The following is a 26,396-nucleotide window of genomic DNA, read 5'->3' as shown; positions in this document are numbered from 1 at the left end:
ACCAGCATGCTAGTTGAAGAAAAAAAAAATCTTCTGTTACAGCACAGAAGGGGTAGTGCATTGACAGACAAACACAGTGGGGTTCATACCAGACTCATATTGAAATGCTGCAAGAGAGATCTCATCCTTCTCAGTCATTGTCAGGATGTCAGTAATTTAGTGGGGTTCTCAAACAGCTTATAATAGGTACACTGTGGCAGCGATATACATTTTTAAAAGGATCTCTAGATCTCATTTTATTTCAGTTTAGGATAGAGTAGGGAATATATAGAAGCCTGTCAGCTTTTTGTTGCAGTCTCTGTCCCCATTGGGGAGATTCCAGGAGACACATAAAAAAGCACAGAGGACACCTCCCCAAACTTAGACAGTTGTCCCCAATGAAAGATTTCCTCTCACCTCCTGTGCTGGTGACAACTATAAACTTCCCATTCTTTATGACCCTCGACAATAGTCACCAGTACAAAGACAGCCTGAATCTCTGTGGATTCTTGTGTTCATAGGGTGCTAGAATGACCAAAACGGACAATGACGTTTTAAAATGCAAAAATAAATATCTCCTCTGTACACTGAAATCGCTCAGTGGGAGCTTTTTATTCAATTACAACTTGTTTTCATATAATTTGTGACTTAATAAAAACTCTGAGTGATTTTCAATGTGCAGATGAGATAATGGTGTAACTCAGTGAAGTCAATTAGATTTTATTGTAGTCAGATCAGAAAATAGTAGGCTCTGATTGGTTGCTGTGTGTCATCACCTACTGCTCTTTGGTCTGCTATATTAAAACTCAGCTAGTTATCAAGTGAGGTCATATTAACCGCTTGCCGAAAAGCCGCAACAGTTGTACTGCGGCAATATGGCTCGGCTGCGCGAATCGCCGTCATGTTATGTCGCTTCTTTTTGTGGCCACTAGGGGCGCGCTCGCGCTGCTCGCCCCCAGAGCCGATGCAATCTCAGAAATGTTGTATCCCTATTGTGGGTTCACCAGTAAGGTATTTGTACGTTTAAATCATATCCCCTCTCAATTGTCTCTTCTTCAGAGAGAATAAGTTCAGTGCTTGTAATCTTTCATCATAACTAAGATCCTCCAGACCCTTTATTAGCTTGGTTGCCCTTCTTTGTACTCGCTCCATTTCCAGCACATTCTTCCTGAGGACTGGAGCCCAGAACTGGATGGCATACTCCAGGTGCGGCTGGACCAGAGTCTTGTAGAGTGGGAGCATAATCGTTTTATCTCTGGAGTTAATCCCCTTTTAATGCATGCCAATATTCTATTGGCCTTGCTTGCAGCAGCTTGGCATTGCATGCCGTTGCTGAGCCTATCATCTACTAGGACCCCCAGGTCCTTTTCCATCCTAGATTCCCCCAGAGGTTCACCCCCTAATTGCATTCATGTTTTTGCTACCTAAATGCATTATTTTACATTTTTCTACATTAAACCTCATTTGCCATGTAGTTGCCCACCCCATTCATTTGTTCAGATCTTCTTGCAAGGTTTCCACATCCTGCGGAGAAGCTATTGCCCTGCTTAGCTTAGAATTGTCGGGAAATACTGAGATTGAGCTGTTTATCCCATCCTCTAGATCATTTATGGATAAATTAAATAGGATTTGTCCCAGGAAAAAACTCTGAGGGACCCCACTTTCCACACTGGACCATCCGAGTACTCCACATTTATCACCACCCTCTGAACTCTCCCTTGTAGCCAGTTTTCAATCCAGGTACTCACTGTTTGGTCTATGCCGACAGGACAGACCTTAGCTTGTATACTAAACGTTTGTGGGGAACTGTATCAAATGCCTTTGCAAAATCCAGATACACTAAATTTACCTAGATGGCAGCTCACCTCCTCATAGAAGGTTAATAGATTTGTTTGGCAAGAATAATTTTTCATGAATCCATGCTGATTACTATTAATGATACCATTTTCATTACTAAAATCCTGTATATAGTCCCTTATCATCCCTTCCAAGAGCTTTCATACTATTGATGTTAGGCTAACTGGTCTGTAGTTCCCAGGGATATATCTTGGTCCTTTTTAAAAGATTGGTGCTACATTGGCTTTTCTCCAATCAGCTGGTACCATTCCAGTCAGTAGACTGTTTGTAAAAATTAGGACTTGACTGAGCTCCTTAAGGACCCTCAGGTACAAGCCATCTGGTCCCGGTGATTTATTGATGTTAAGTTTTTCAAGTCTCTTTCTGATTTTATGTGACATGTACCAGACTTAAGTCTGCATTTACTGCACACTTTACCTATGCCTGGTCCTTGCTACTCCCTAGGCTATGGCTGGAGTGGATCATCCAATTGTCGGCCTTCTAACCTCTCTTATTCCTAAACTGTATATTATGTTGTTAAATGTCATCATCTGTTGGGTCCTTTCTGCTCATTTATTGGTTGAGCCTCTTTGATGGGTTAGTGTTTTGACCCAAACTGTTAATGGTGCTTGTTTCTGTATTTCTCCCTACATGGAGTCAATGGGGTGGATTTACTAAAACTGGAGAGTGCAAATTGGTGCAGCTCTTCAAAGATACAAATCAGCTTCCAGGTTTTACTGTCAAAGCTTAATTAAATAAAGTGAAGTTAGAAGCTGATTGGCTACCATGCACAGCTGCCCCAGATTTTGCACTCTCTAGTATTGGTAAAATGAACCCCAATCTTTACTAATGATGGATGGTACTATGTATGTGATGGCCTTTGTGTCGCTCAATAAAATATTTGAAAAAAATAAAAATAACCTTCACTCTTTAGCGAAATGTCTTTGTTGTTTGGCTCACTTACCAGTGACAACTGCCCATTCTCCATACTGTTTGACCAGGTCTCTCCTTCTGAGGATATGTGGAGTGACATGTAGTCTGACCACACTGTAGAACTCATACAAAATACTGACGCCTTTCCTTGCTGTGTACAGAGCTCCCACCACTGCCAGAAACTCAAAGTGGTTGTGACAAGACCTTGCCACCTCCCGATATAAAAGATGAAAGCTGTCTACAGCGGCCATTAGGACCCGACAACCTGAAACAAGAAAAAGATATAGTAAAATGGAAAAGTCCATCAATAAAGTCGCACTCCGGCCACACCGCTACTTTACAAAAAAAGCTCATTTATAAGGCACAGCAAGGTTCCTTAAGGCCCGTACACACAATCCGAATATCGTACGACAGATTGTACATCCTTTTTCGCTTAATAGTCACAAGTAAAAATTGAATAGGTAAATAAAGTCACGAAAATTCTCAGACAGAAAAAAAAAAATCGGAAGTGATGTCATGTGTTGTAATGTATTTGTACTGTATGTTCGGACGACAACTATACTGACTGAATGAAAATCGTACGATCTGGCATCGTACGAGGAAAATTTTCGTGCTTGTCCGATCGAATAATATCGGATGAACCGTTGTGATCAGCTCTTGAAAGTAGTGTACACATGATCCGAAAATCGTACGATTCTTCCTCGGACGAGTTTTCGTACGATATTCGGATCGTGTGTACGGCCATTAAAAATGTCCATTGTGCTCCACTTACTTGGGGACCATGAAGCAAGTAGAAAGGAAACAAATAAAATAAAAAATTAAAGTGGTACTAAACCCAAAGTCAAAAATGTCAACTGGGAGGAGATCTTTCGTGACACCTGGAGACTTCTGGACTTGGTGTAGACTCCCTGGGCGAAAGGCTCTATCTATCGTTATGAATCTGTACTTTTTCTCCTAATAAGGAACATTTGGCCTCTTACTCCTTCTTTTCCTAATGTTCCCCTCCCACCCCCTTTCCCTCCTCCTTTTTCTTCACCCCCACCCCCATATACCTGGAGTTAACATATTCTGAAAGTCCTGCTTTGCTCAAATTTTAAACAAGTGCAGACTGGCCATCCGCCGTACGTTGCTGCCTGCTTTCATGTTTAGGGCACACACCTGCCAACATCTGCTGCGACTGTACACATCAGGAGCCAGTCAGCAAGTCCCAGCCAATGATTCGTGGCCAGGACCTGCTGATTGTCTGTAACCAATCACAGCCCAGAACCCTATGTTGACAAATAACACAGGGCTCTGTACAGAGGGAACTCTCTGTGTGTTTCTGATCTGAATTATAGGTTTCAGTCAAGAATTTTCATTTTGGTGCACCGCTACATTTTGGCCAAAATTTATGGAGACATTTCTTTTTCTTTTTTTTCTTTTTTTATTGAATATGTTTTGCAGCAGAAAGTAAAAAATATTGTTTTTTTTTCTGTCTTTTTTGTTTATAGCACAACAGATAAAAAATGCAGTTCTGATCAAATACCACCAAAATAAAGCTCTATTTGTGGGGAAAAAAATTACATAAATTGTATTTGGGCACAGCGTTGCATGATTGTGCAATTACCAGTTAAAGTAGCGAAGTACCGAATAGCAAAAAAATGGTCTGTTCATGAAGGGAAATAAAATCTTCAGGAGCTGAAGTGGTTAAACCCTTGGCCGACACTGGATACCAAATATACAGTACTCCTCATAGCGGTCTCCTTGCTGCATATATGGTATGAAAGAGTAATGTTGGCTATATACGGCTTAAATTTTCACCAATTCATGCCCTGACAGCATCACCGGGCATGACAAAAGCCACAAGCTATGTGGAAAATTGTTCCAGGATAGTGGAGATTGCTGGGACGTTTTGCACAAGTGCAACTGCAGACGTAGAGGGATAGTGGTGTTCTTATATATTAAATCTCCAAGACACCGCAGGCTCCACAACACAACCCACATTTTATGAATGGGCTGTAAAATGTTGGTCACAATGTGAAGTAACGTTGCAGTGTATAGTGGATATATAGCGTTATAAATGAAGCTACATACACTAAGCTGTAATTATTTGCCACAAAAAACATTATTTTCAGCAATGAGAGTCAAATGAAAGCTGAATATAACAGTCTCAGGGCTGAAAGTAAGGATTATTATACCGCATTTTATTATTATAGCCCCCTGCCTTTAGGGGTACTGTATTTCCTTTCGGCTGCAGCCCCTCATTCCATCTAAGTGAAATCTCTGGAGGCTATGTCATGTTATTTGCACTCTAATACTTCCTGAAGAAGCCAGTTTTGGCGAAATATGTAGAAGAGATTAATGCGTTTAGGACCATCAATAATACAACAACATAGGGCTTAAATCACTGTTTTATATCTTGTAAAGTGTGTATACATGTACAATTTTTAATCTTTGCTCAAAATAAAATTGGAGTATTTTATATATATTTTTTGCTTGTGGATTTCAATTGCATCGTAAAAATCCCATCCTACTCTTCCTTGGTTATTTAAATGTTAATTTGGGATGTGATGCAGCTGTAACCTCATACCGTCAGTAGAACAGTTCTCTTTTTCTTATAGTTTAGAGAATTGTATTCCTTTATACGCTACAGCCCGCAGCCCATAGAACCATCTAAATACCCATTCTTTTCTTTTGCCTTCTCTTGCCTCCTACTTGCACCAACACCTTCATAATGTCTAAGCATACATGCCCATAATCCAAACCAGTAAACTAGGCTTGTGTACTTGACCAATCTGTGCTGCTTTTGAAGTTGTATTCTCTTGCAGTCGTGTCACAAAACTGGCTGACCAGAATTAGAATTCCCTGGGTAGGTAAACAGTTCCCATATACTGTAGGTATTTCAAGTATTTAGCTGCTTGCCTGGAGCTCAGTATTAATAGGGCAGTACAAAGTGCAATAGCCTACAGTGTTCAGTCAAATGGCCGTTTTTCCTGCAGCCAGATCTATGAAGATAAACTCTGATCATGGCGAGAAGTTCAAAGCCAGAGTGCTTCAGAGTAATAAACATTAAGACAGGGCTTGACAAATTGGTTTTGAATCTAGGAGCCAGCTAAAAAAGTTGGGAGACATTTTATTTTTTTCAACTAATAAATCGGGTAGAACATGTAACATGTTCTCCAAGGTTAACTTATCCTTTAACCCTTTCACAGCCAGAGCCATTTTTGCAGACATTTAAAAAAAATCATTTTAGGCCTGAAGTTTACATAAAACCCCCAAACATATATTTTCTGAAAGCAGACACCCTAGAGCAGTGATGGTGAACCTTGGCACCCCAGATGTTTTGGAACTACATTTCCCATGATGCTCACCTACACTGCAGAGTGGATGAGCAGTGTAGCAGCAGTAGATCCAATTTTTTATGTAATACGATATTACTGCAAAGGTCTTTCAGTAAAAAAAAAAAAAAAAAAAAAAACAGATTAAAGTTAATTTTAGGGGGCACAAAAATGCAATAACTTACCCAATTTTGTTGGTAAAATATAAAAGCTGAGGTTGCACCGAGTAAATACATACCCAACATGTCAAAACTTAAACATGTTAGTACCCTATATTTTTCGTAAGGAAAACCAGGGAAAAAAAGGGGAAGAAAATGAAAGTAAAGATGACCTACCCGACCGGCGCGGCGGCAGCCAGTGGCGGGGGGGGGGGCGGGGGGTAAGGTACCATCCCCCTCCCTTGTACACATATAGAGGCTGGAGGAGATTCCCAGACTTGACAAAAAAAATGCGGCAGGCCCTAGTGCAGCAGCATGGGGGAGATGACAGTGCCTTCTTGCAGCCTGGGGGGATGATTGCAGACCCCTCAGTAGGGGTGAAATCTCAGGCAGAGCAATACTGCTCAGGTTTTGCTGCTCCTGCTCGCCCTCCCAAGGCCCGTCGGGCTGTATGGGATGCTGGCAGGGGGTCTCCTGCAACAAGCACAGAGACAGAAGTAAAAATAACAAATGTTTCTTGCAGCTCCTGTGGGTCTGCAGGGAACACAAACAACTGTTTTAGGGAGGAGGAGCCTATCTCTCGGATGCTGCCCTGGAAGACGATTCGAGAAAAATCCTTTATAATCCGTTATAACCCTCCCTTAGACCCCATACACACTATACAACTTTTGTTGTCCGATTTCCTTTAGATTTAGTGCACTTTCACACTGGGGCGTTAGCGCTTTAGCTGCGCTTTTCAGCCACTAGCGGGGCGCTTTTAACCCTTTTTCGGTCGCTAGCTGGGGGGTTTGGCGGCGCTGCCCATTGATTTCAATGGGCAGGGGCACTTTAGAACTGGTGTATATATCCTGACAGGGGTTATAACCCTCTCTTAGACCCCATACACACTATACAACTTTTGTTGTCCGATTTCCTTTAGATTTAGGGCACTTTCACACTGGGGCGTTGGCGCTTTACAGCCGCTAGAGGGGCGCTTTTAATCCTTTTTCGAGCGCTAGCGGGGGTTTCAGCGGAGCTGCCCATTGATAGCTCCTAGATTCAAAACAAATTTGTCAAGCCCTGTCCTAATGTTATTACTCTGAAGCACTCTGGCATTGATTTCAATGGGCAGGGGCACTTTAGGAGTGGTGTATACACCGCTCCTAAAGAGCCTCAAAGATGCTGCTTGCAGGACTTTTTTTAACGCCCCACAAGCGCACCGCCCCAGCCTGTAAAGCGCCTCAGTGTGAAAGTGGCCTATCCAAAACCATGTAGTGCAGGGGCCTGCCTGATTGCATACAAATTGAAAATCTTAAGGTTTGACCTCATATTATATGGTTTTGGTACTCTATCCAAAAAGTGTAACTAAAAGCAAAACGTTTTTTTTTCTGTTAGTTTTGGATAGTAGAGAGGGATTTGGAACACCTGCCAGTTTTGTTTTTTTTTTTGCTGTCTGTGCTCCCAATTAGGGAGATTTGCCCCCTTTGCTTGTCCTGTTTATTATTATCAAATGAAAGTGAAAGAAAATCAAACATTTTGGGATTGGAGGGGAAATCTTCCAATGTAGACACTAGTTCTGAGGATTCCTGATCACTTCCTGTTTTGGCTATAAGAAAGGATGTGAAGGGAAATCTACCCAATGGGACACAGATGACAAAATAAATCCTGACAGGGGGTTACACCCTCCCTCACTCTATCCAAAGTTAAAAAGAAAAAGTTATGCCTTGGACAATTTACCATAAATCCCATCATATAACATATATTATGAAGGCATGAAAGTCCCAGCCTGCTGGGCAATACAACCATTTCTTTCCTGAACAATAACCTGCATTGTTCACACCATAGAAATGCAATTTTTACCCCTCTTTTTTTCTTACCTTAAAGTGATTGTAAAGGTTTGCGTTTTATTAATTTTAAATAACAAACACGTCATACTTACCTCCACTGTGCAGTTGGTTTTGCACAGAGTGGCCCCGAACACTGACTTCTGGGGTCCCTTGGCGGCTCTCCTGGCTCCTCCGCTTATCAGATAACCCCCTAGGAGAAGCGCTCTCCTGGGGGGTTACCTTGTGGGCACGCTCCCGAGTCCAGAATTTGTGTCCATAGACACGAATGCCGGACTTGGCCCCGGCGCCTGCATCACTGGATTTGATTGACAGCAGCGGGAGCCAATGGTTGCGCTGCTATTGATCTATCCAATCAAGAGCCGAGAATCCCGGGCAAAGGAAGAGCGTATCTCCGCCAGGTGAAATTCCAGGGCTCAGGTAAGTTAAACGGGGGGGCTGGGGGGCCGGTGACTGCCAGGTGTTTTTTCACCTTAAAGGGGTTGTAAACCCTCGTGTTTTTTCACCTTAATGCCTTTTATGCATTAAGGTGAAAAAAAAAACCACCTGGCAGTCACCGGCCCCCAGTTTTACTTACCTGACCCCTTCATCTCTTCGGCGGGGACGCGCTGTCCCTCTCTCCACGGGGTCTTGGCTCTTGATTGGATAGATTGATAGCAGCGCAGCCGTTGGCTCCCGCTGCTGTCAATCAAATCCAATGACGTGGGCAACGGGGGGCGGGGCCAAGTCCGGCATTTGTGTCTATGCTGGACTCGGGAACGTGCCCACAAGGGAGAGCGCTTCTCCTAGGGGACTATCTGATGTGGGGAGAAGCCGTGACATCGGCCGGGGTACCCCAGAAGAGGAGGATCGGGGCCACTCTGTGCAAAATGAACTGCACAGTGGAAGTATGATATGTTTGTTATTTAACCCCTTCCCGCTGAGTGTACGCAGATGTGCGTATTCAGTTTTCGGGGGTTATACTGGGATGATGCCCGCAGCTGCAGGCATCATCTTGGTACTGTTTTTTAGAGCCGGCGATCGGCTTTCCAGGGATAACGGATGCAGCTAAAAGCCACTCAGCTGTTATGCTGGAGGAGCGGGAGGGGACGTCCCCCACCTCCTGCCGCTCTTACCGGGCTTCCCGTTCCACCGGGAGGCCCAATCAACAATCCGCCGCCTCCGGCGGCTAGGGACAGACTGGAACAAAGCCATGAGTGGCTTCGTTCCAGCCTCCTAATAGTAAACACGGAAGCGACGTCATGATGTCACTTCCTGTTTACTCGGCAGCTAATGGCGCCGGTTTTAAAAAAATATACAGTATTCAGAATCACCGAAAACGGCGATCTGAATACTTTGAAGTGCAGAGGAGGTATCGGGGGTCTTTTAGGCCCCCAATCCCTCCATAAAGAGTACCTGTCACCACCTATTACTGTCACAAGGGATGTTTACATTCCTTGTGATAGCAATAAAAGTGATCAAAACAAATTTTTTTTTTTAAACAAAATGTATTAATATAAAAATAAATAAAATAAATAAGAAAAAAAATGTTTAAAGCTCCCCCGTCCCCGCGAGCTCACACAGCAAAGAAAACTCATACGGAAGTCACACCCGCATATGTAAGCGGTGTTCAAATCACACATGTGAGATATCGCCGCGATCGTCAAAGCGAGAGCAATAATTCTAGCCCTAGACCTTCTCTGTAACTCTAACCTGGTAACTGTAAAAAAAAAATGTAAGTGTCGCCTATGGAGATTTTTAGGTACCGTAGTTTGTCGCCATTCCACGAGTGCGTGCAATTATAAAGTGTGACATGTTAGGTATCTATTTACTCAGCGTAACTTCATCTTTCACATTATACAAAAAAATTGGGCTAACTTTACTGTTTGTTTTTTTTTTAATTCATGAAAGTGTCCCTTTTTCCAAAAAGTTGTGTTTAAAACGCCGCTGCACAAATACCGTGTGACATAAAATATTGCAACAATCGCCATTTTATTCTCTAGATTCTCTGCTAAAAAAAAAAATAAATATATATATATATATATATATATATATATATATATATATATATATATATATATATAAAATGTTTGGGGGTTCTAAGTAATTTTCTAACAAAAAATACGGATTTTAACTTGTAAACACCAAATGTCAAAAATAGGCTTAGTCATGAAAGGGTTAAAAAAAAAAAAAAAAAAAAGGGAGATCTTTTACAATCACTTTAATGCATAGGATGCATTAAGGTGAAAAAACACGAGGCTTTACAACCCCTTTAAATAAGGATGTGTGTGCGTTTTTGATGCGTTTTACAGCGTTCCAGTACAGGAAAAATGCAGCATGTTCTACTTTTTTTTTTTCTGGAACTGGAACTGCAAGCACTGGTGGGATCGATGCCATTGAAAACCATATAATCTACTTTTCATGTATTTTTGATGCAGAAAAAAAACGCCCTGGACTGCATGTGAACTGGCCCAGAGAGAAGAGGCCATCATTAGCAGAGGTATAGAGTCCACCTGGGGGGGGGGGGGGTCATATGACAGGACAATAGGAGGTGATGGAGAAGATCACACACTGATGATGAAGCCTTCCCTGACCTGTGTACACAGATGGGACAGTCTCTCCTCTCCAGGATCAGGAAGAAGCCGTTCAGACAATGCCAGGCTGCTCTACAGTGTCTCCAGGGCGGCTCAGGCTGGGCTACAGGTCCTGGCAGATCCGTAGATGTCGTCACGGTACAAAGAGAAGAGCTCTGTGCACCGTTGTTTCTCTACAGAATGGTTGTAAATATACTACAGATAATTATACAATAACTGATAGTGACGGATTTTTTTTTTTTTTTATACACAGTCTATATTTGGTAGTGGTTTACATAGCTGACAGGACCTGCCTCATCTAGCAGGCTGCAATAGTGTGTACAGCATGGTGTCTACAGGCTGCATTCACAGCCATTTCCGGCGTCTTTACTATATGAGCGGGTTAGAAGTTGGGTTGCCACCTCATCCCTTTAATCCAGAACACATATTAATTACACAGGTTCTGAGGCTGATTTAATGCAGAAAAGGCACCAAGTGAGTTTAATTACCACCTTAATCAGCCACAGAACCTGTGTAATTCATATGTGTCCTGGATTAAAGGGATGAGGTGGCAACCCTAGTTAGAAGCCTATTTTAAAAAGTTTAGGTCACTTTGGAAATGGGTGCAGATCAGTTTAGGCCCCATTCGCACCTGTACTTCACACTACCACATTTCTTGCAGGTCAGCGTAAGGACAGCTCTTTCACTTGAAACAACAAACTCGCCAAAAGAAGCGCGCACACCTTTTTTGGGCTGTGAACTTCGCACTTTTTTTTAACCGCGTGTTTTGGCGTGACAAAATGTGTATTTCCTAGTCACGTTTTGGGGTGAGAATAATGCACATTTTTCGGGCATTCCTGGCATACACAGGTGTGAATGGGGCTTCACACAAAAATTCAATTGTCGGCCACGCAGTGCGGGGCAATGGACTGCGCTTAAAAATGGAAAATTGTATCAATTATTACTGTAATTTTCCTTTCCTGATGGCAAGTAGTCCTGCCTCCTTCCACCCACGGGACTAGTGCAAATCTATAAAGAGTTACTAATTGAATAAAAGGCCTTCGCACTACTGTGATGTGTTCAAGGATAATTGGTATTCTAAAATATAATATATTAAAAAAATATATATATTCAAATAAAAACACCGCAAAATTGTGGTAAACAATCAAAGTGCAATAAAAATAAAAATGCAAACAAGGTGCAATGAAATCTGTCTGCAGCAGGATCTAATAGTGTTTTTATTATAATATATCTAATAATAATTAATTAATAATCTTGGGACACTTGGAGTAAAGTATAAATATATATAATAATAGAGAAGTCCATGTAGTATTAAAGAATCCTCTTCTAATCAGGCTTCTTTCTAATTAATGTTTTTTTTTTCAAAATGCTCTCATAAAAAGGTTAGGTTGTCTGCAAATCCTTATGGGTAAGAGATATATGCAATCCAGAAAACAAGCTCACAGAACTCTCACCTTAATTCCTTGAGTCATCAGCATTTATCTCTATTGAAAGATCCTTTCCGCTATTCCGACAACTACCACCAGGGGGTCCTCCGTTCCAGCGTATGTTGTGCCTATATGGATGTTCTATATCCAGGTCTACGCATCTTCATAATGATATCACACTCCCAGAAAAGGGGGGGGGAGAAAAAAAGCCTCCAATAGTGTAGTATGTCAAAAAAAGAGAGGAGGGGTTTTGAGGGACTTTAAGGAAATCATGACCTGGCAAGGTCACCCATTTCCATCCCTAGGGACTTTGAATGAAATCATGACCTGGTAAGGTCATGTATTTCCATCCCAATTTATATCATGAACAGGGGGGATTGGTGTTTTGTTTAACCTTATGCATTTTACGATTGTAACGTGTATGCTCTAGTATTATGTTAATAAATTCCTCTATGTTCATCCTACTACCTTTTTGCTGTCACATGCTTCATATAAAGTCCCACTCTCCCCCTCAACCAATCCCCCTTGTTCAGTGTAGTATATCAGAAAAAAACAGTTTTATTAAGTGTAATAGATTGGACTCTTACATCAATAATAGGTAAAAAAAAAGCATAAAATTGTAACAGTGTGGCGTTTGTTCGCCGTTTTCACGTCACTTCTGGTATCCAAACAACATCCACTTCCGGCCACTCCCTACGCGTTACATCATCCACGTGACTTCATCAGGGGAACCAGATTGGCTGTAGTGGATTTGCTTATCAATGGTGAACCCGGAAATGAAATTGCGGCCATTTTCAGAAAAAAATTCTATGGTGACAGTTCTAGACTCGAAGCTCCATATAGTAATGGAAAGGGAGATTAAAGCCAAGTCAATTTCAGTGTTCATGTGGCATAGTCTGATTCCCTCCAAGAAATATAAACTACTTACGCTGTTTAGGATTCGACTATGGATGCTAAAAATTGAAATTATATTATGGATGAGATCAAATAATTAGGAAAAAATGTGGAAAATGTATAAGGTGATCAGATGAAATAAATAAATAAAATAAATATACATAAAAATAAGCATCCGATGATGTGAAACGCGTTAGCATATTCTATAACCCTGTATTTCCTTGCAATTGATTGTACTGTGGATTTTTTTTTTCAAATTCTTTATTTATGAAAAACAAGTTATAATGAAAATCATACAAATATAGTCATATCATTGTAATAAGCCAGAGGACACGACATTGTATTAGTTCCAACCTGGAACATCTCAGTATGTCTGACCATATCCCTCCAACCTTGCAAGCATTTCTTGGCAATAAAGCCCAACCAACTTTGCTTGTAGAGACAATTTCAAGGTTAGGGAGCTCTCTGATTCCCATGTGTAAATAGGCTCCTATATGTATGAAACCGAAAAATTATACGGTATGACCAACGGGTCATTATTTTTATTTTAAATGACAAGAACCAAACGGTTCTATGAGTACTTGGAAGATTAAAGAAGATACAGCAGACAAGAAAAGAAGAAAAAGAAAGAGTGAAAGCTTAATAGTGATTTGAAATTCAGTAAATTAAGGAGGGAAGGGGGCAGGGGAAAGGATATGAGGGAGCTTGAGGATGGGGGTTGGGAAGCATAAGGGACCGACAAGATCTCTCACCTTGCCCCTCCGCTCACCCACATTGTCCAGTAAGAAAGCTATATTGACCATTTTTACCCCCTGTACTCATTTCCTCAAGTGTTTTCTCCGTGTTTAAGCTAGTGGTCTTGCATGTTCCTCTGAGTAGAAAAATTCACGCCAATAGTACCATTTCTTAAGGAATTTTTCACTGTTCTCTTTTTCTGTTGCTATTAAGTCCTCCATTTTGTAGATGTCGGCTATTTTCTTTAGCCACAGCGCCACAACCGGGGGTTCCGTTTGCTTCCAGAGCAGAGGAATACAGCTTTTCGCTGCTGTGCTCAACAGGGGGAGGATCGACTTCCTGTATGCTTTGCTCGGAATTTCATGGTGATGCAATAAAAAGAATTCTGGGCTCTTGGGTAACTCCCTGTCTGTAAACTTTTGTGTAATTCTACGGACCTCTGACCAAAAGGGGGACAGACGCTTACATGACCAAAAGATATGGAGCAGGGTGCCCGCCTCCTCTCCACATCTCCAACAAAGATCTGAACTTTGAGGAAACATCTGGTGCAACCTAGCTGGGGTGTAGTACCATTGAGACATTATTTTAAAACCTGCTTCCTGTTGGGTGGCGCAAATTGAGGTTTTGAAAGTGAAGAGGATTACTCTTTCCACTTGTTTCTCGGTAAGCTGTAAGCCCAGGTCTCTTTCCCATTTAGTTATATATGGGGGTTTATAGCCTTTAGGGGACGCGATCAATAGTTGGTATGTTAACGAAATAGAGTGACGCATAGGTTCTTGCTCTAGGCTTAGTTGCTCGAATGGTGTCAGAGCTCTTAAATATGGTGTCGGTGAAGTTTGTGCTTTAATAAAGTGAGCTAATTGTAATTTTTGCCAGAATGAAAGGCATTCCAACAGTGGATCTTCCATGATAGCATTCCTGGGCATCCACTGTGCATTTAGTATGAAGTGTCGAAGTTGACTCCTTTCACTGCCCTTCAACTCCAGAAAGCTGGTGTCTTGACACCCTGGCCTAAAATCCGGGTTCCCAATTACTGGTGTGAGTGGGGAAGGTGCCGGTGCGATCGAGTGTTCTTTATTGCTTTTCTGTGTTATTCGCCAAGTCTCTCCTAACGTTGGGTGTTTAACTATGTTAGCTGGTAGGTTCTTCTGACACCAGGGTAATCCCTTTAACTCTAATCCCACAAGGAGTTGCTCTATTTGGATCCATTGCTTTAGCTTTTCATGTTTACACCAATCTATGATTCTTGTCAAGTGGCATGCGGCGTGGTATAGCCTTACATCTGGAAGGCCAATGCCTCCCGACGTTTTGGGTAGCCTTAAAATGGCCTGTGCCAACCTCGGAGGTTTCTGGGCCCAGATGAACCTGCCTATAGTACGGTTTGTAGCCTGCAAAAAGGCCTTCGGAACCTTGACGGGGAGGGTCTGGAGGTAGTATAGTAGACGGGGCATGATGTTCATTTTTATAATACCGCACCGTCCGAACCAGGAGAACCCACCTGATTGCCATTTTAGTAGGTCCTTTTTGATGTCTGAGAGAAGGGGAGGGAAATTAATTGGGAAAATATCCTCCACCCTGCCCGGTAGGCGGATGCCCAAGTATGTAATATACGACTCCGACCATTTGAAGGGAAAGTCTAGTTTAAGAAGGTTAAGCATGGAGTCTGACATGGATATATTTAACGCTTCTGATTTTTGGAAGTTTACTTTGAAAGCAGATAGGGTGCCATAGATCCGCAGTTCTGACATTAAATTAGGTATAGAGATCAAGGGGTTTGTTATGAAAAAGAGTAAGTCGTCCGCGAAAGCTGCCGTTTTAGGAGTAAGTCACTAACTGAGTTGAATTCCGGTTATGTTGGGGTTATCTCTTACTGTGCGAAGAAAGGGTTCTAGGGATAAAATAAATATTAGGGGGGACAAGGGGCAGCCCTGCCTAGTCCCATTGGAGATACCCAGGGGGGAGGAGAGCTGACCATTAACTTTTACTCTTGCTGTGGGCTTGGAATAGATGGCATGTATCCAATTCATCATCCGTGTTCCAAAACCTATTTGGTGTAATGTCTCGATTAAAAAGGGCCAGCTCACTCTATCGAACGCCTTTTCGGCGTCGGTAGAGAGAAGGAGCAGCGGGGTTTGTCGTACTCTGGCTGCTTGAATAAGATTAATTGCCTTTATGGTGTTATCCCTCGCCTCTCTGGAAGGTACGAACCCTACCTGGTCTAAATGGACCAGCGAGGGTATTAGTTCTGACAGCCTCATGGAAAGTACTTTAGTAAAGATCTTCAGGTCAATGTTGAGGAGCGAGATCGGTCTGTGGTTTTGACATAATAAAGGGTCCTTGCCCTCCCTGGGGATTACTGAGATGAAAGCCCGTACAGAATCCTCTGGGGGTAGTGCCCCCTCTCCGGCGTCGTTGTAAGCCGCTAGGAAATGTGGTGTCAAAATGTTGCTAAACGTCTTATAATATGTCAGCGTGTATCCATCGGGGCCTGGTGCTTTGCCCGTATGTATACGTGCAATGACCATCAATACCTCTTCTCCCGACAATGGTTCTTCCAAGGTCTTTAAGACCTCATCAGGTAACCGGGGAAGTCCCGAGTTCCGAATGTAAGCCCTTATTGCTTCCTGTTCGCGGGATTGCTCAACTCCCGATGACGGACGTTTAATATTGTATAGTGCGGTGTAGTATTTGCGGAACTGGTCCAGTATTCCCTCTGTAGTATGTATTTTAGAGCCATTTTCTCCTTTTAATTCGGGAATAAAAGCTTGTGCCCTCTGGGCTTTCAGGGCCCTAGCTAACAGCCTGCCACACTTGTTACTGTGTTCATAGAAAGTGCGTTTGCACTTTGCTATGACTGCCTTAGCCCTCTCCAATGCTAGGGATTTCAATTGACCCCTAAGGGTCGTAAGCTCCCGCAGTGTTTGAATGGCTCGTGTTTGTTTATGGGTGGATTCCAGGTCTCTGATTTTCCCCAGGAGGTCAAGCGTTTGCTGAGCTCTCTCCTTCTTGAGTCGTGTACCGATTTTTATCAAGATCCCCCTAATGGTGCATTTGTGAGCCTCCCACACTAGCAAGGGAGCGCACTCACCTTCTGCATTTGATGAGAAGAAACTCCTCAACTCTCTCGCCACCTCCTCAATCACCTCTGGGGACTGAATCAGTGAGTCAATGAGCTTCCATTGCCATTGTTTGGGTCTATGGGGTAGTATATCTATGTCTACAAACACCGGGGCATGGTCCGAAAAGGTGATGGAACCTATTGATGCGGACCGAACTCTAGACAGGAGAGATTGGGGCACCAGTATCATATTGATTCTGGTATATGAGTCATGTGGAAGTGAATAAAAGGTAAAATCCTTCTGGGTCGGATGCATTATCCTCCAGACGTCAACCAGATGGAAAGCATAAAAGTTCTTTTTTAGGCGTTTGAGTGCTGCATAGGAGAGTTGTGAAGATTGCCTGGAGGTGTCTAAGGCGGGGTCCATGGCAAAATTAACATCTCCTCCCAAAATCACTTCACCTTCAGCGAAGTCAACTAGATTGGTCAGAATGGGTTCCAAGAACCCAATCTGACCAGTGTTGGGGAGGTACAGGTTCACCAAGGTTACCAGGGAGCCACCCAATACCCCTTTCACAAATAGAGCCCGTCCCTCCTTATCATTCCAGGTGTCGCGTAGCGTCCACGGTGTCGTGGATCGTATCAGAATGCTGACTCCCTTGGACTTGGAATCAACGGAACACCCGTGATAGACTATTGGGAAATATCGGTCTTTAAATTTCGGGATACTATTGGCACGAAAATGAGTCTCCTGGAGGAAACATATGTGGGCTTTCGCATGTCTTATGTTGGATAGTACTACGGATCTTTTTTCAGGGGTGTTAAGCCCCTTCGTGTTAATGGACATCAACCTGATAGACTCCATTGTGCTCACGGATCTAACTGGACTGGGGTAAGGAAAGGGTGAGCAAGAGGGGCGAGGAAAGGGGGAAAAGAGAAAAAAAAAAAAAAGGGGGGGGGGGGGAGCTGAAAAGTAGCAGAGAAGGAAAAAAGGTACAGAGGGAAGAGGAAGAAAAGCGAAAAAGCAGAAAAGTAAAAGAACGAGCTACGTAGATGTCAGTAGACTCGAATAGCTAATGCGCTCAGGACGCTTGTGAGACTAAGTCTCAATACACCCATGGAACTGCCACTGGGAGCTCCAGAGGGGTGGTAACCTACGTGGGGTTGTGACTGCACACGTCGGAATCGAGAGCCCCCTCTTCCGACCCACCACTAACATAGTGTACTTCATAGAAAAAAATGATCAAACAAAGGCAGCATATAAAATAAAATAAAATAGATTATTCAACACGTCTTAATCTACAAAACTCAAGTGCATATAAGAGGGGTGTACTCCTATCAGGATCAACCACCCCTATCAAACAATTCACCCACTGCATGGATGGACACATCCCCATGGATCTCTTATAACGACCCTAAATGATGTTAAAGGGGCGGGTGTGCATCGTCAGAAGCAATGCTTACTAAGAGCAGTAAAATACCCAACCTACCTCTAAACCATTGGCTGAGCAGATCGTATGGTTTGGCGCCCGGGATTCAGAATCGTATCAGTGTCACTTTAATCCATCCTGAGCATATCTCTTCTCCTAAGGCAGGGTGTCATCTCCCTGAGTGTCAGTAGGGGTCACGGTCTTAACCCAGAACTGTTTGGGTTGCACGTGACCCTCCTCCTGCTACTCAGGTGGCAAAAAAGCCGAGGTAGACCGCTACTCTTCCGGGTTCCTATGTGCCATCCCCCAAAACATGGTCAACCTCCTCTATAAACTCCCACCCTCCTCCTCCCCGCCCTCCCTCCCCTTGAAACGTTAGGCCCTATTGTGTTCTGTGACCAGATCTTGTAGCCAAAACCGGGCTTCATCTACTCGTATAACCAAGAGAAAAACCTAAAACAAAAAAAAAAATATATAAATTGTACAAGGATTGAGGTTATTTGATTGGAGATCTCAGGTAGTTCGCCCAAACTATGCATTGTTAGTCTCCTTGTATTGCTTTGTATGGGAACAGATGCTGCACCTCTCTCCCTTGGAAGTGATAGGTTAGCCTCTCCTGCTAATAGTTCCTCTGCATTTTGGCAGTCAATGTACGCCCCAGTGCGTCCTCCCGCTCAAGTGCACAAAACAACTATATATTAGTGTCCGGGAGCGCGGGTAGACACACATGGGATCCTCAAAATAATGGCTAAGCACCGGGAGGGGGGCGAGGGGGAAGAGCCGGCAAAAAAAGAAACAAGGGGGACCTTCCGGAGGATAGCCAGTATTGCTCAACAAACAGAAAATAGGGGGGCTAGAAGGGGGGGTGGCTCCTTGAATAGATCTATAGCCATCAGACTGGTTTAGCATGTCTTCAGTTCCCTGATGTCGAAAGAACAGTCATCCTGTCACTTACTTGAGAGTAGTGTGGGGTCTTATGGTTCCGGTTCTCCCCTTCCCAGGGGAGTGGGTTCTCTCTGGCGACATCTCGCTGAACGACGGGGAAGCCCCACCTGGGCGATATGGGAGGTAGGCCGAGGGTCACTTTTTGGCAGGGGTCCCAGCCAATTCCTCAGCGGGAACGGCTCCATGTGTAAGAAAGCAAAGAGGTCTGGGAGCTCTGCATGGCGCCTGAGGGTAAAATAGTCCGCGCCTTTACGAATAGTCAATTGCACTGGGAACCCCCATCGGTATGTTAGATCTGCTCTATTTAAGCGCTCCAGCAGGGGTTTTAGCATAGATCTTCTCCACAAAGTGGCCCTGGATATGTCTGGGAAAATTGCTATTTGTGCCCCATCAAAATCTACGGAACCTTTGAGGCGTGCTGCCCGCATGATCTGCTCCTTGTGGCTGTAGCGGTGTAGACGGCATAGTACATCGCGTGGTCTGTCTGCATCCGCCATTCTGGGACCGAGCGCCCTATGTACTCTATCAAATTCCAGGGACGCTGGTATGTCCCCGTCCAGGATCGTGTGAATGATAGCTCTCACCGTTGCTGACAAGTTCTCCTGGCCGGTTGCTTCTGGAATCCCTCGGAACCTCAGATTCTGCCTGCGGCTTCGGTTCTCCAAGTCCTCGGCATGCAATTGCACTTCTGCCAGTTGTTCTTGGTGTTTCTGCTGGGCTCTCTCCAGCTGTGTCACGCGGAGCTCCAGAGATCCCACCGAGGCCTCCTCTCTTGTTAGTCTGACATCGATCTCTTGTACCTCCATACGGATCTCTTGCAGATCTCTGCGGTGTTGTTCCTCCACTCTCAGTACCAGCGCCTCCATGTCAGCTTTTGTAGGGAGGGCCTCCATGTCTGCTTTGGTTGGGAGAGCCTTCAACAAGGCTCGTATGTCTGAGTCGTCCCCTGAGAACCCTGAGGCTGTGCTGGTTCCTGGCTGACTGCACATAGAGGGCTTTAATAACGCTGGGATCCCCGTCAATGGTTGCTGGCTCGACTGCTGTGAGGTTACCATCACGCCTGAGGGGGAAGCTGGTCGGGTCCCGCCACGTGTTGAGTCTGTGTAGGCCTCCGGTCTTTCTTTGAGCTTTTCCCTGAGAAAGCGATCAATCTGTGAAGCCGGATTAGTCTTAGCTGATCCCCTGTGCTTGCCTCTTTTCCCGAAAGCTCATGGCAGAGAGAAAGCGTGTTGAAATGATAGCATAACTGCCGTTTTAGTGGGTCTGGAGTCAGGAGCTCAAGCACTAAGCGACCTCACTCCGCCATGTCCAGGCCACGCCCCCCTCGTACTGTGGATTTTTATTCCAATAAAGATGTCCTTATCCCAGAGTGCGGCTATCCAGGATTTTCTTCAGCCTACTGCAAATCATGCAAAGCCAGCACCTGGAACAGGTTCTCACTAGGGCGGTGGTTTCTCGGACCAGAGAGTGTTTGTGAGCTATATTTTCTCCTTCCTCTATTCATTCAAAGTCCCTAGGGATGGAAATGGGTGACCTTACCAGATCATGATTTCCTTAAAGTCCCTCAAAACCCCTCCTCTCTTTTTTTGACATACTACACTATTAGAGCCCCCCCCCCCTTTTCTGGGAGTGTGATATCATTATGAAGATGCGTAGACCTGGATATAGAACATCCATATAGGCACAACATATGCTGGAATGGAGGACCCCCTGGTGGTAGTTGTTGAAATAGCGGAAAGTATCTTTCAATAGAGATACATACTGATAACTAGACATGTGCATTAGTTTTCGTCCGAATGCATTTTCGTCTGAATTTCAGGTATTTTCGTTATTGTTTTAACGATTCGACCTTAATTAATTTGGATTTTCAGATGAATGCAATTTTTAATGAAAAACGAAATAAATAAAAACTAATTTCGGGAGTAACTAAATACATTTCTGTTTTGGATGAAAACGAAATTCCGAAACAAAATATTTCAGTGTGCACATGTCTTAGGAATTGAGGTGAGAGTTCTGTAAGCTCGTTTTCTGGATTGCATATATCTCTTACCCATAAGGATTTGCGGACAACCTAGCCTATTTATGAGAGCATTTTGAAAAAAACCATTAATTAGAAAGAAGCCTGATTAGAAGAGGATTCTTTAATACTACATGGACTTCTCTATTATTATATATATTTATACTTTACTCCGAATGTCCCAAGATTATTAATTAATTAATTATTTAATTTTATTTGTCATTTTATGGATAACACTTTTTTATTCATCATCATCATTTTTTGTGTGGACTTTATAATACTTCTATTGCTGTAGCGCGGGATCATTATTGATTTTATAAAGAGTTACTGCCCACACCCTGTGCATCACTAGGACAAACTAGTTGGGTTTAATATGCTGGTATAGATTGGCACCAGGAAAGGAAAATGGTGGTAATTAGTGGCAGCTGCTGGTATATTTGCTGGGGGGAGGGGGGGGGGGCAAACAATGTACCCCCCCTGGTCAGTTGGTCAGCAGCCCCACACTTACCCCATCTAGGTCGCGGCCAGTGCTTCCGATATGCGGCGGCTTCCCCTGCGTCTCCTCTGCATCACGGCGACCTCTGACGTGCGTCTCCTCCCTCCTCCTAGGCCAATAGGATCGCTTCTCCTTTCAGCCAATCAGGTGACAGATGTCAGGACCTACTTCCTGACTGGCCGGGAGGAGAATCAGGAAGGCAATAGTGAATATTCATTCGCTATTGTCACACAACTGGGTGGGCTCGGGCAGGGGTGGACTGACAACTCATGGGGCCCCCGGGCAATAGGAGATTATGAGGCCCCCAGGCAATAGATTATGGGGCCACACAGTATACACACACACACACATAGTGTATACACACACAGACACACAATATACACACACAGTATACACACACAGAATACCCATACACACACTGAAAAGGTACTGGAAAGGTCGGTGCAGCTATAATCTTGGGATTTTTAAAAAAACACAGACTTTTACATGCTGTCCCTGGTTTTATTGAGGCTGACAACCCTGATGGGGCCCCCCTAGTGGCATGGGGCCCTCGGGCAGTGCCCGAATGCCCCAATGGTCAGTCCACCCCTGGGCTCGGGGCACAGTGCTCTGCGTCCCTAGCTAACTCTTTTTTGAAGCCTATTAGAGCCTCAGGCTCTAATCCCGTGCTTAAAAAAAACCAAAAAAAACATTGGAATCCAAGATTAGAAGGCCGGACGCATGGATAGGGGGGCGGCGCCCCTGCGCCCTGCATTAGGGGCCGCCACTAGTGGTAATTGATTTTCTGTTTTACTGGTGCTAATAACTGGCTACCAAGGTGGGAAATTTAACCGCTTGCCAACTGTATACCATGTATACACAGTGGCTTTCAGGTCTGGGGTGCGCACCACCGGCGGCCTGCTCCCGCTGTGATTAGACACAGCTGGAGCTGATTGGCGGTATGGCTGACTTGATGTTGGCAGGCACCCACTGATGCTTTGGTACACAGGCAGAACCCCAGCCTGTCTCTATAGTAGACATGAATACTGTGTCTGCTAGGCAGGGGGAATGATCCATGCCTTCTCCTAGTACAAGCAACTCCCCCACAGTAATAATGCACTGGTCAGGTACACATTTAACTGTTTGATGGCTTCTGATGTTAGCCCTTTCCCTGCTAGTGTCATTAGTACAGTGATAGTGCACATTTTTAGCACTGTATCAGTGTCACTTTTCCCCAAAAAGTGTAAAAACTGTCCCGACTGTCCGCCTCAATATAGTAGTCCCGCTATAAGTCACCGATCGTCGCCATTACTAGTAAAAAATAATTAAATAAAAATATCCCATAGTTTGTAGACGTGATAACTTTTGTGCAAACCAATCAATATATGCTTATTGGGATTTTTTAAACAAAAATATGTAGCAGTATACATATTGGCCTAAATTGATGAAGAATTTTTTATTGGATATGTTTTATATGTTTTTTATTTATAGTGCAAAAAATACAAAGCGCAGAGGTGACCAAATACCACCAAAAGAAAGCTCCATTTGTGGGGAAAAAAAGACATCTATTTTTTTTTTTTAGGTACAGTATTGCATGACCGTACAATTGTCAGTTTAAGTAACGCAGTGCCGTATCACAAAAAATGGACTGGTCTTGAAGGGGGTTAAACCTTTCAGAGCTAAAGTGGTTAAAGTGGAAGTAAAGTCAACTTTTTAACCACTTCAAGACCAAGCCTATTTCTGACACTTGCTGTTTACAAGTTAAAATAAGTTTTTTTTTCCAGAAAATTACTTAAAATCCCCAAAAATTATATATAATTTTTTTTAGCAAAGACCCTAGAGAATAACATGGTGGTCATTGCAATATTTTACGTCACACAGTATATGCACAGTAGTCTTTCAAATGCATTTTTGGGGGGGAAAAATACACTAAATTTAAAAAAAAGGTAACAGTAAAGTTAGCCCATTTTTTTGCATATTGTAAAAGATGATGTTGTGCTGAGTAAATAGATACCTAACATGTTCCACTTTAAAATTGCAGGCACATGTGGAATGGCCACAAACTACAGTACTTAAAAATCTCCATAGGCGAAGTTTACATTTTTTTAGCAGTTACCAGTTTAGAGTTACAGAGGAGGTCTTTTGCTAGAATTATTGCTGTCGCTCTGACGATAATGGCAATACCTCACATGTGTGATTTGAACACTGTTTACATTTGTGATCTTTGCCGGCGTAATGCGTATTCTTTGATGTGCGGGGACGGGGGCGCTTAAAAAAAAAATATATATATATAGATATAGATATAGATATATATATATATCTATATCTATATATATATAGATCTATATATATAATTTTTTTTTTTACCTTGTTCCTTTAAAAAAAAAAATGTAATCACTTTTATTGCTGTCAAGTTTATTGTTGTTATTGCTGCAGGTACCCCTTATGGAGGGATCTGGAGGCTACAAGACACCAAACCCCTCCTCTGCACTTCCAAGTATTCAAAATGCCAAAATCTGCATTTTTGAATACCTTCGATTTTTCTAACTCGTGCTGTTGGTTGCCGAGTAACCTGGAAGTGATGTCGTGATGTCTCTTCCGGGTTACTACATCGGAGGCCCGATCAAAGCTGATTCCGTCAGCGGAGCTGCGGAAGATGGCGAGGAGGGGTCTTTAAGTCTGTTATAATGTGCTAGTATGCAGCCCATTATGACTTAAACCTGCAGATGGGCCCATTTTTTTTTTCTCTGGCGGTTTACTACCACTTTAAGCAAATCCTATTTTATAAGAAAGTGGGCATTACCTCTTTGAAGCTTGGTACTGGTCCTGTGGGCAGAAGTAGGTCAGAGGCATAACTAGAACCTTCAGGGACCCCGGTGCAAGAAACCATGAAGGACCCCCCCCCCCCACTTCCATCCGAGCACCAGACTTCCAGCTCTGGGAGGGCATCCAAAGACATCCACTAGAACCCTGCCTCCCGTGTGTCCCCCAGGGCATGCATTCAGCACGCTCTGTTTCACAGATGATCACAGTAAAGGGCCAATCACAGCAGCCTTTTACCATGTGATCAGCTGATCACATGTAAACAAACATATTGACAGTTCTTTCCTCCACAGACGCTGTGTCTGTGTGAGGAAAGAAGAGCTGTTAACTGGCAAGACTGTCAGTACATTGTTTACACTGATAATCAGGGCACTGATCATCATTGCCCTGATGATCAGTGCAGCCCTATCAGTGCCACCTATCAGTGCCCATCAATGCCCCCTATCAATGCCCATCAATGCTGCCTATCAGTACCACCTATCAGTGCTCATCAATGCCAACTATCAGTGCTGTCTATTAGGGTCACTTATCAGTGTTCATCAATTCCTCCTATCAGTGCCCATCACCTATTCAAATCAGCACTACAAAATTAAGAAAATCATGCAAAAGCATTGGAAGGTTCTAAAAGGTGATAGGGTTTTGAGATCAAACCTACCTGACATGCCTCAAGTGGTTTATAGAGGGGTCCCTCCATTGAAATTACAGATAGCTCTTAATGTGGTGGAACCGAGTCCTTTCAGTCCACCTCGACTCAGGAAACATTTCCTATCAAACCGTTCATTACGTGCTCTAAAAAAAATATGTCGTATACATCATTCGGTGCCCCTGTGGGCTTCAGTACATATGACGCACTATACGTATGTTGCAGACTAGACTGGGTGAGCATGTTGCCAATATTAAGAGGGGTTTCCCTAAGCATAGTCTTATCCAAACACTATGCCTTGAAGCATGATTGTAATCCTGAAGGTACCACCTTTCTGGGAATCAACAAGTTTTCTGGCTATTGGAGAGGGAGCAATATGATCAGGAACGTCTCCAGACTAGAAACGAGGTGGATCTATCAAGCCCAAACATACACTTCCTTTGGAATGAATGTTGAATGGGACATTAATTCTTTTATTAATAATGGTTGAATTGTATTAATGTATTGCAATCTATCCTGTCGCTATTTAGTATTGTAAGAGTTTAGAGGAGATTTGTTATTGTACATTTTTTGTGTGCAGTTATTTGTGTTTATCCTTTAGACTGATATGTATCAAATTCCTTCACATTTTCTGTACTAAATTCATCCATATTCTTTGTTGGTGTAATATTGGTATTTCACCACAAGATGTTGCCGTTTCCTAAGTCCATCTGTCCACGTTTAATAATTTTTTTAGTTTAGAATTTACATTGTCCTTTTTGCTCACTAATCACTTTTGAGTGATGTTTTTATTACGTTTTTTAAGCATACTTACACAAATATTAGCCAGTTTTAATTGAGACCGGGGTTTGATTGTGATTTCCGATTTCCGGAATGCAAGTAATTTCCGGTCTGTGGAACGCACCAAACTTCCAGTGTTTAAGCTGGCCTGTCCCCTATAAATAGAAGTATTACACGCCCTAACCACGCCCCTGATGATGCATTTTCATGACGAAACGTTGGGTGGAGCTAAGGATGTGCGATGTAGAACGTGGACCAGGACACGGCGGCCATCTTGTCGGTTGGAAACGCTGGTCGTTTCCATATGCCTGCCATGCGCAATGAGCATTCCTCTCTTTTATATTAACGTGGATGCTGTAGTTTATTAGTTGAAATCATAAATGAATGGAAGCAGTCTCTGAGTTCTTTTGCCTAATGGGAAGAGGATGAGTATAAATCTCTGTGGAGTGGATCGATCTGTGCAGGAGGATCGTTGGTTTCATTACCTAATACATTTATCGTGTGTACCCTATACACTGATGGTAAGAGTCAGTATTATTGGGTGCTGGTG

General features: G+C 43.2%; 1 protein-coding gene across 2 annotated transcripts in view; it reads right to left on the bottom strand.

The window, feature by feature from the left end:
* Positions 1-26,396, bottom strand: part of LOC141112528 (inactive hydroxysteroid dehydrogenase-like protein 1) — a 465,623-nt gene that overhangs the window by 17,232 nt on the left and 421,995 nt on the right. Inside the window, exons 1-2 of one of the 2 annotated variants that reach the window (XM_073605441.1) lie at positions 10,620-10,773; positions 2,780-3,013 (exon numbers count right to left, since the gene is read on the bottom strand). In XM_073605441.1, coding sequence (XP_073461542.1) covers positions 2,780-2,999 — 220 coding nt within the window. In that variant the 5' untranslated portion in view covers positions 3,000-3,013; positions 10,620-10,773. Of the gene's footprint in view, positions 1-2,779; positions 3,014-10,619; positions 10,774-26,396 lie in introns of those variants that run through there. The other variant, XM_073605442.1, reaches the window with a different exon arrangement.

Source organism: Aquarana catesbeiana, linkage group LG11, assembly GCF_042186555.1.
Source record: "Aquarana catesbeiana isolate 2022-GZ linkage group LG11, ASM4218655v1, whole genome shotgun sequence".
NCBI classification, from domain to species: Eukaryota; Metazoa; Chordata; class Amphibia; order Anura; family Ranidae; genus Aquarana; species Aquarana catesbeiana.
The sequence above is the reverse complement of the archived record's forward strand: the minus strand, read 5'-3'. Positions and strand labels throughout refer to the sequence as shown.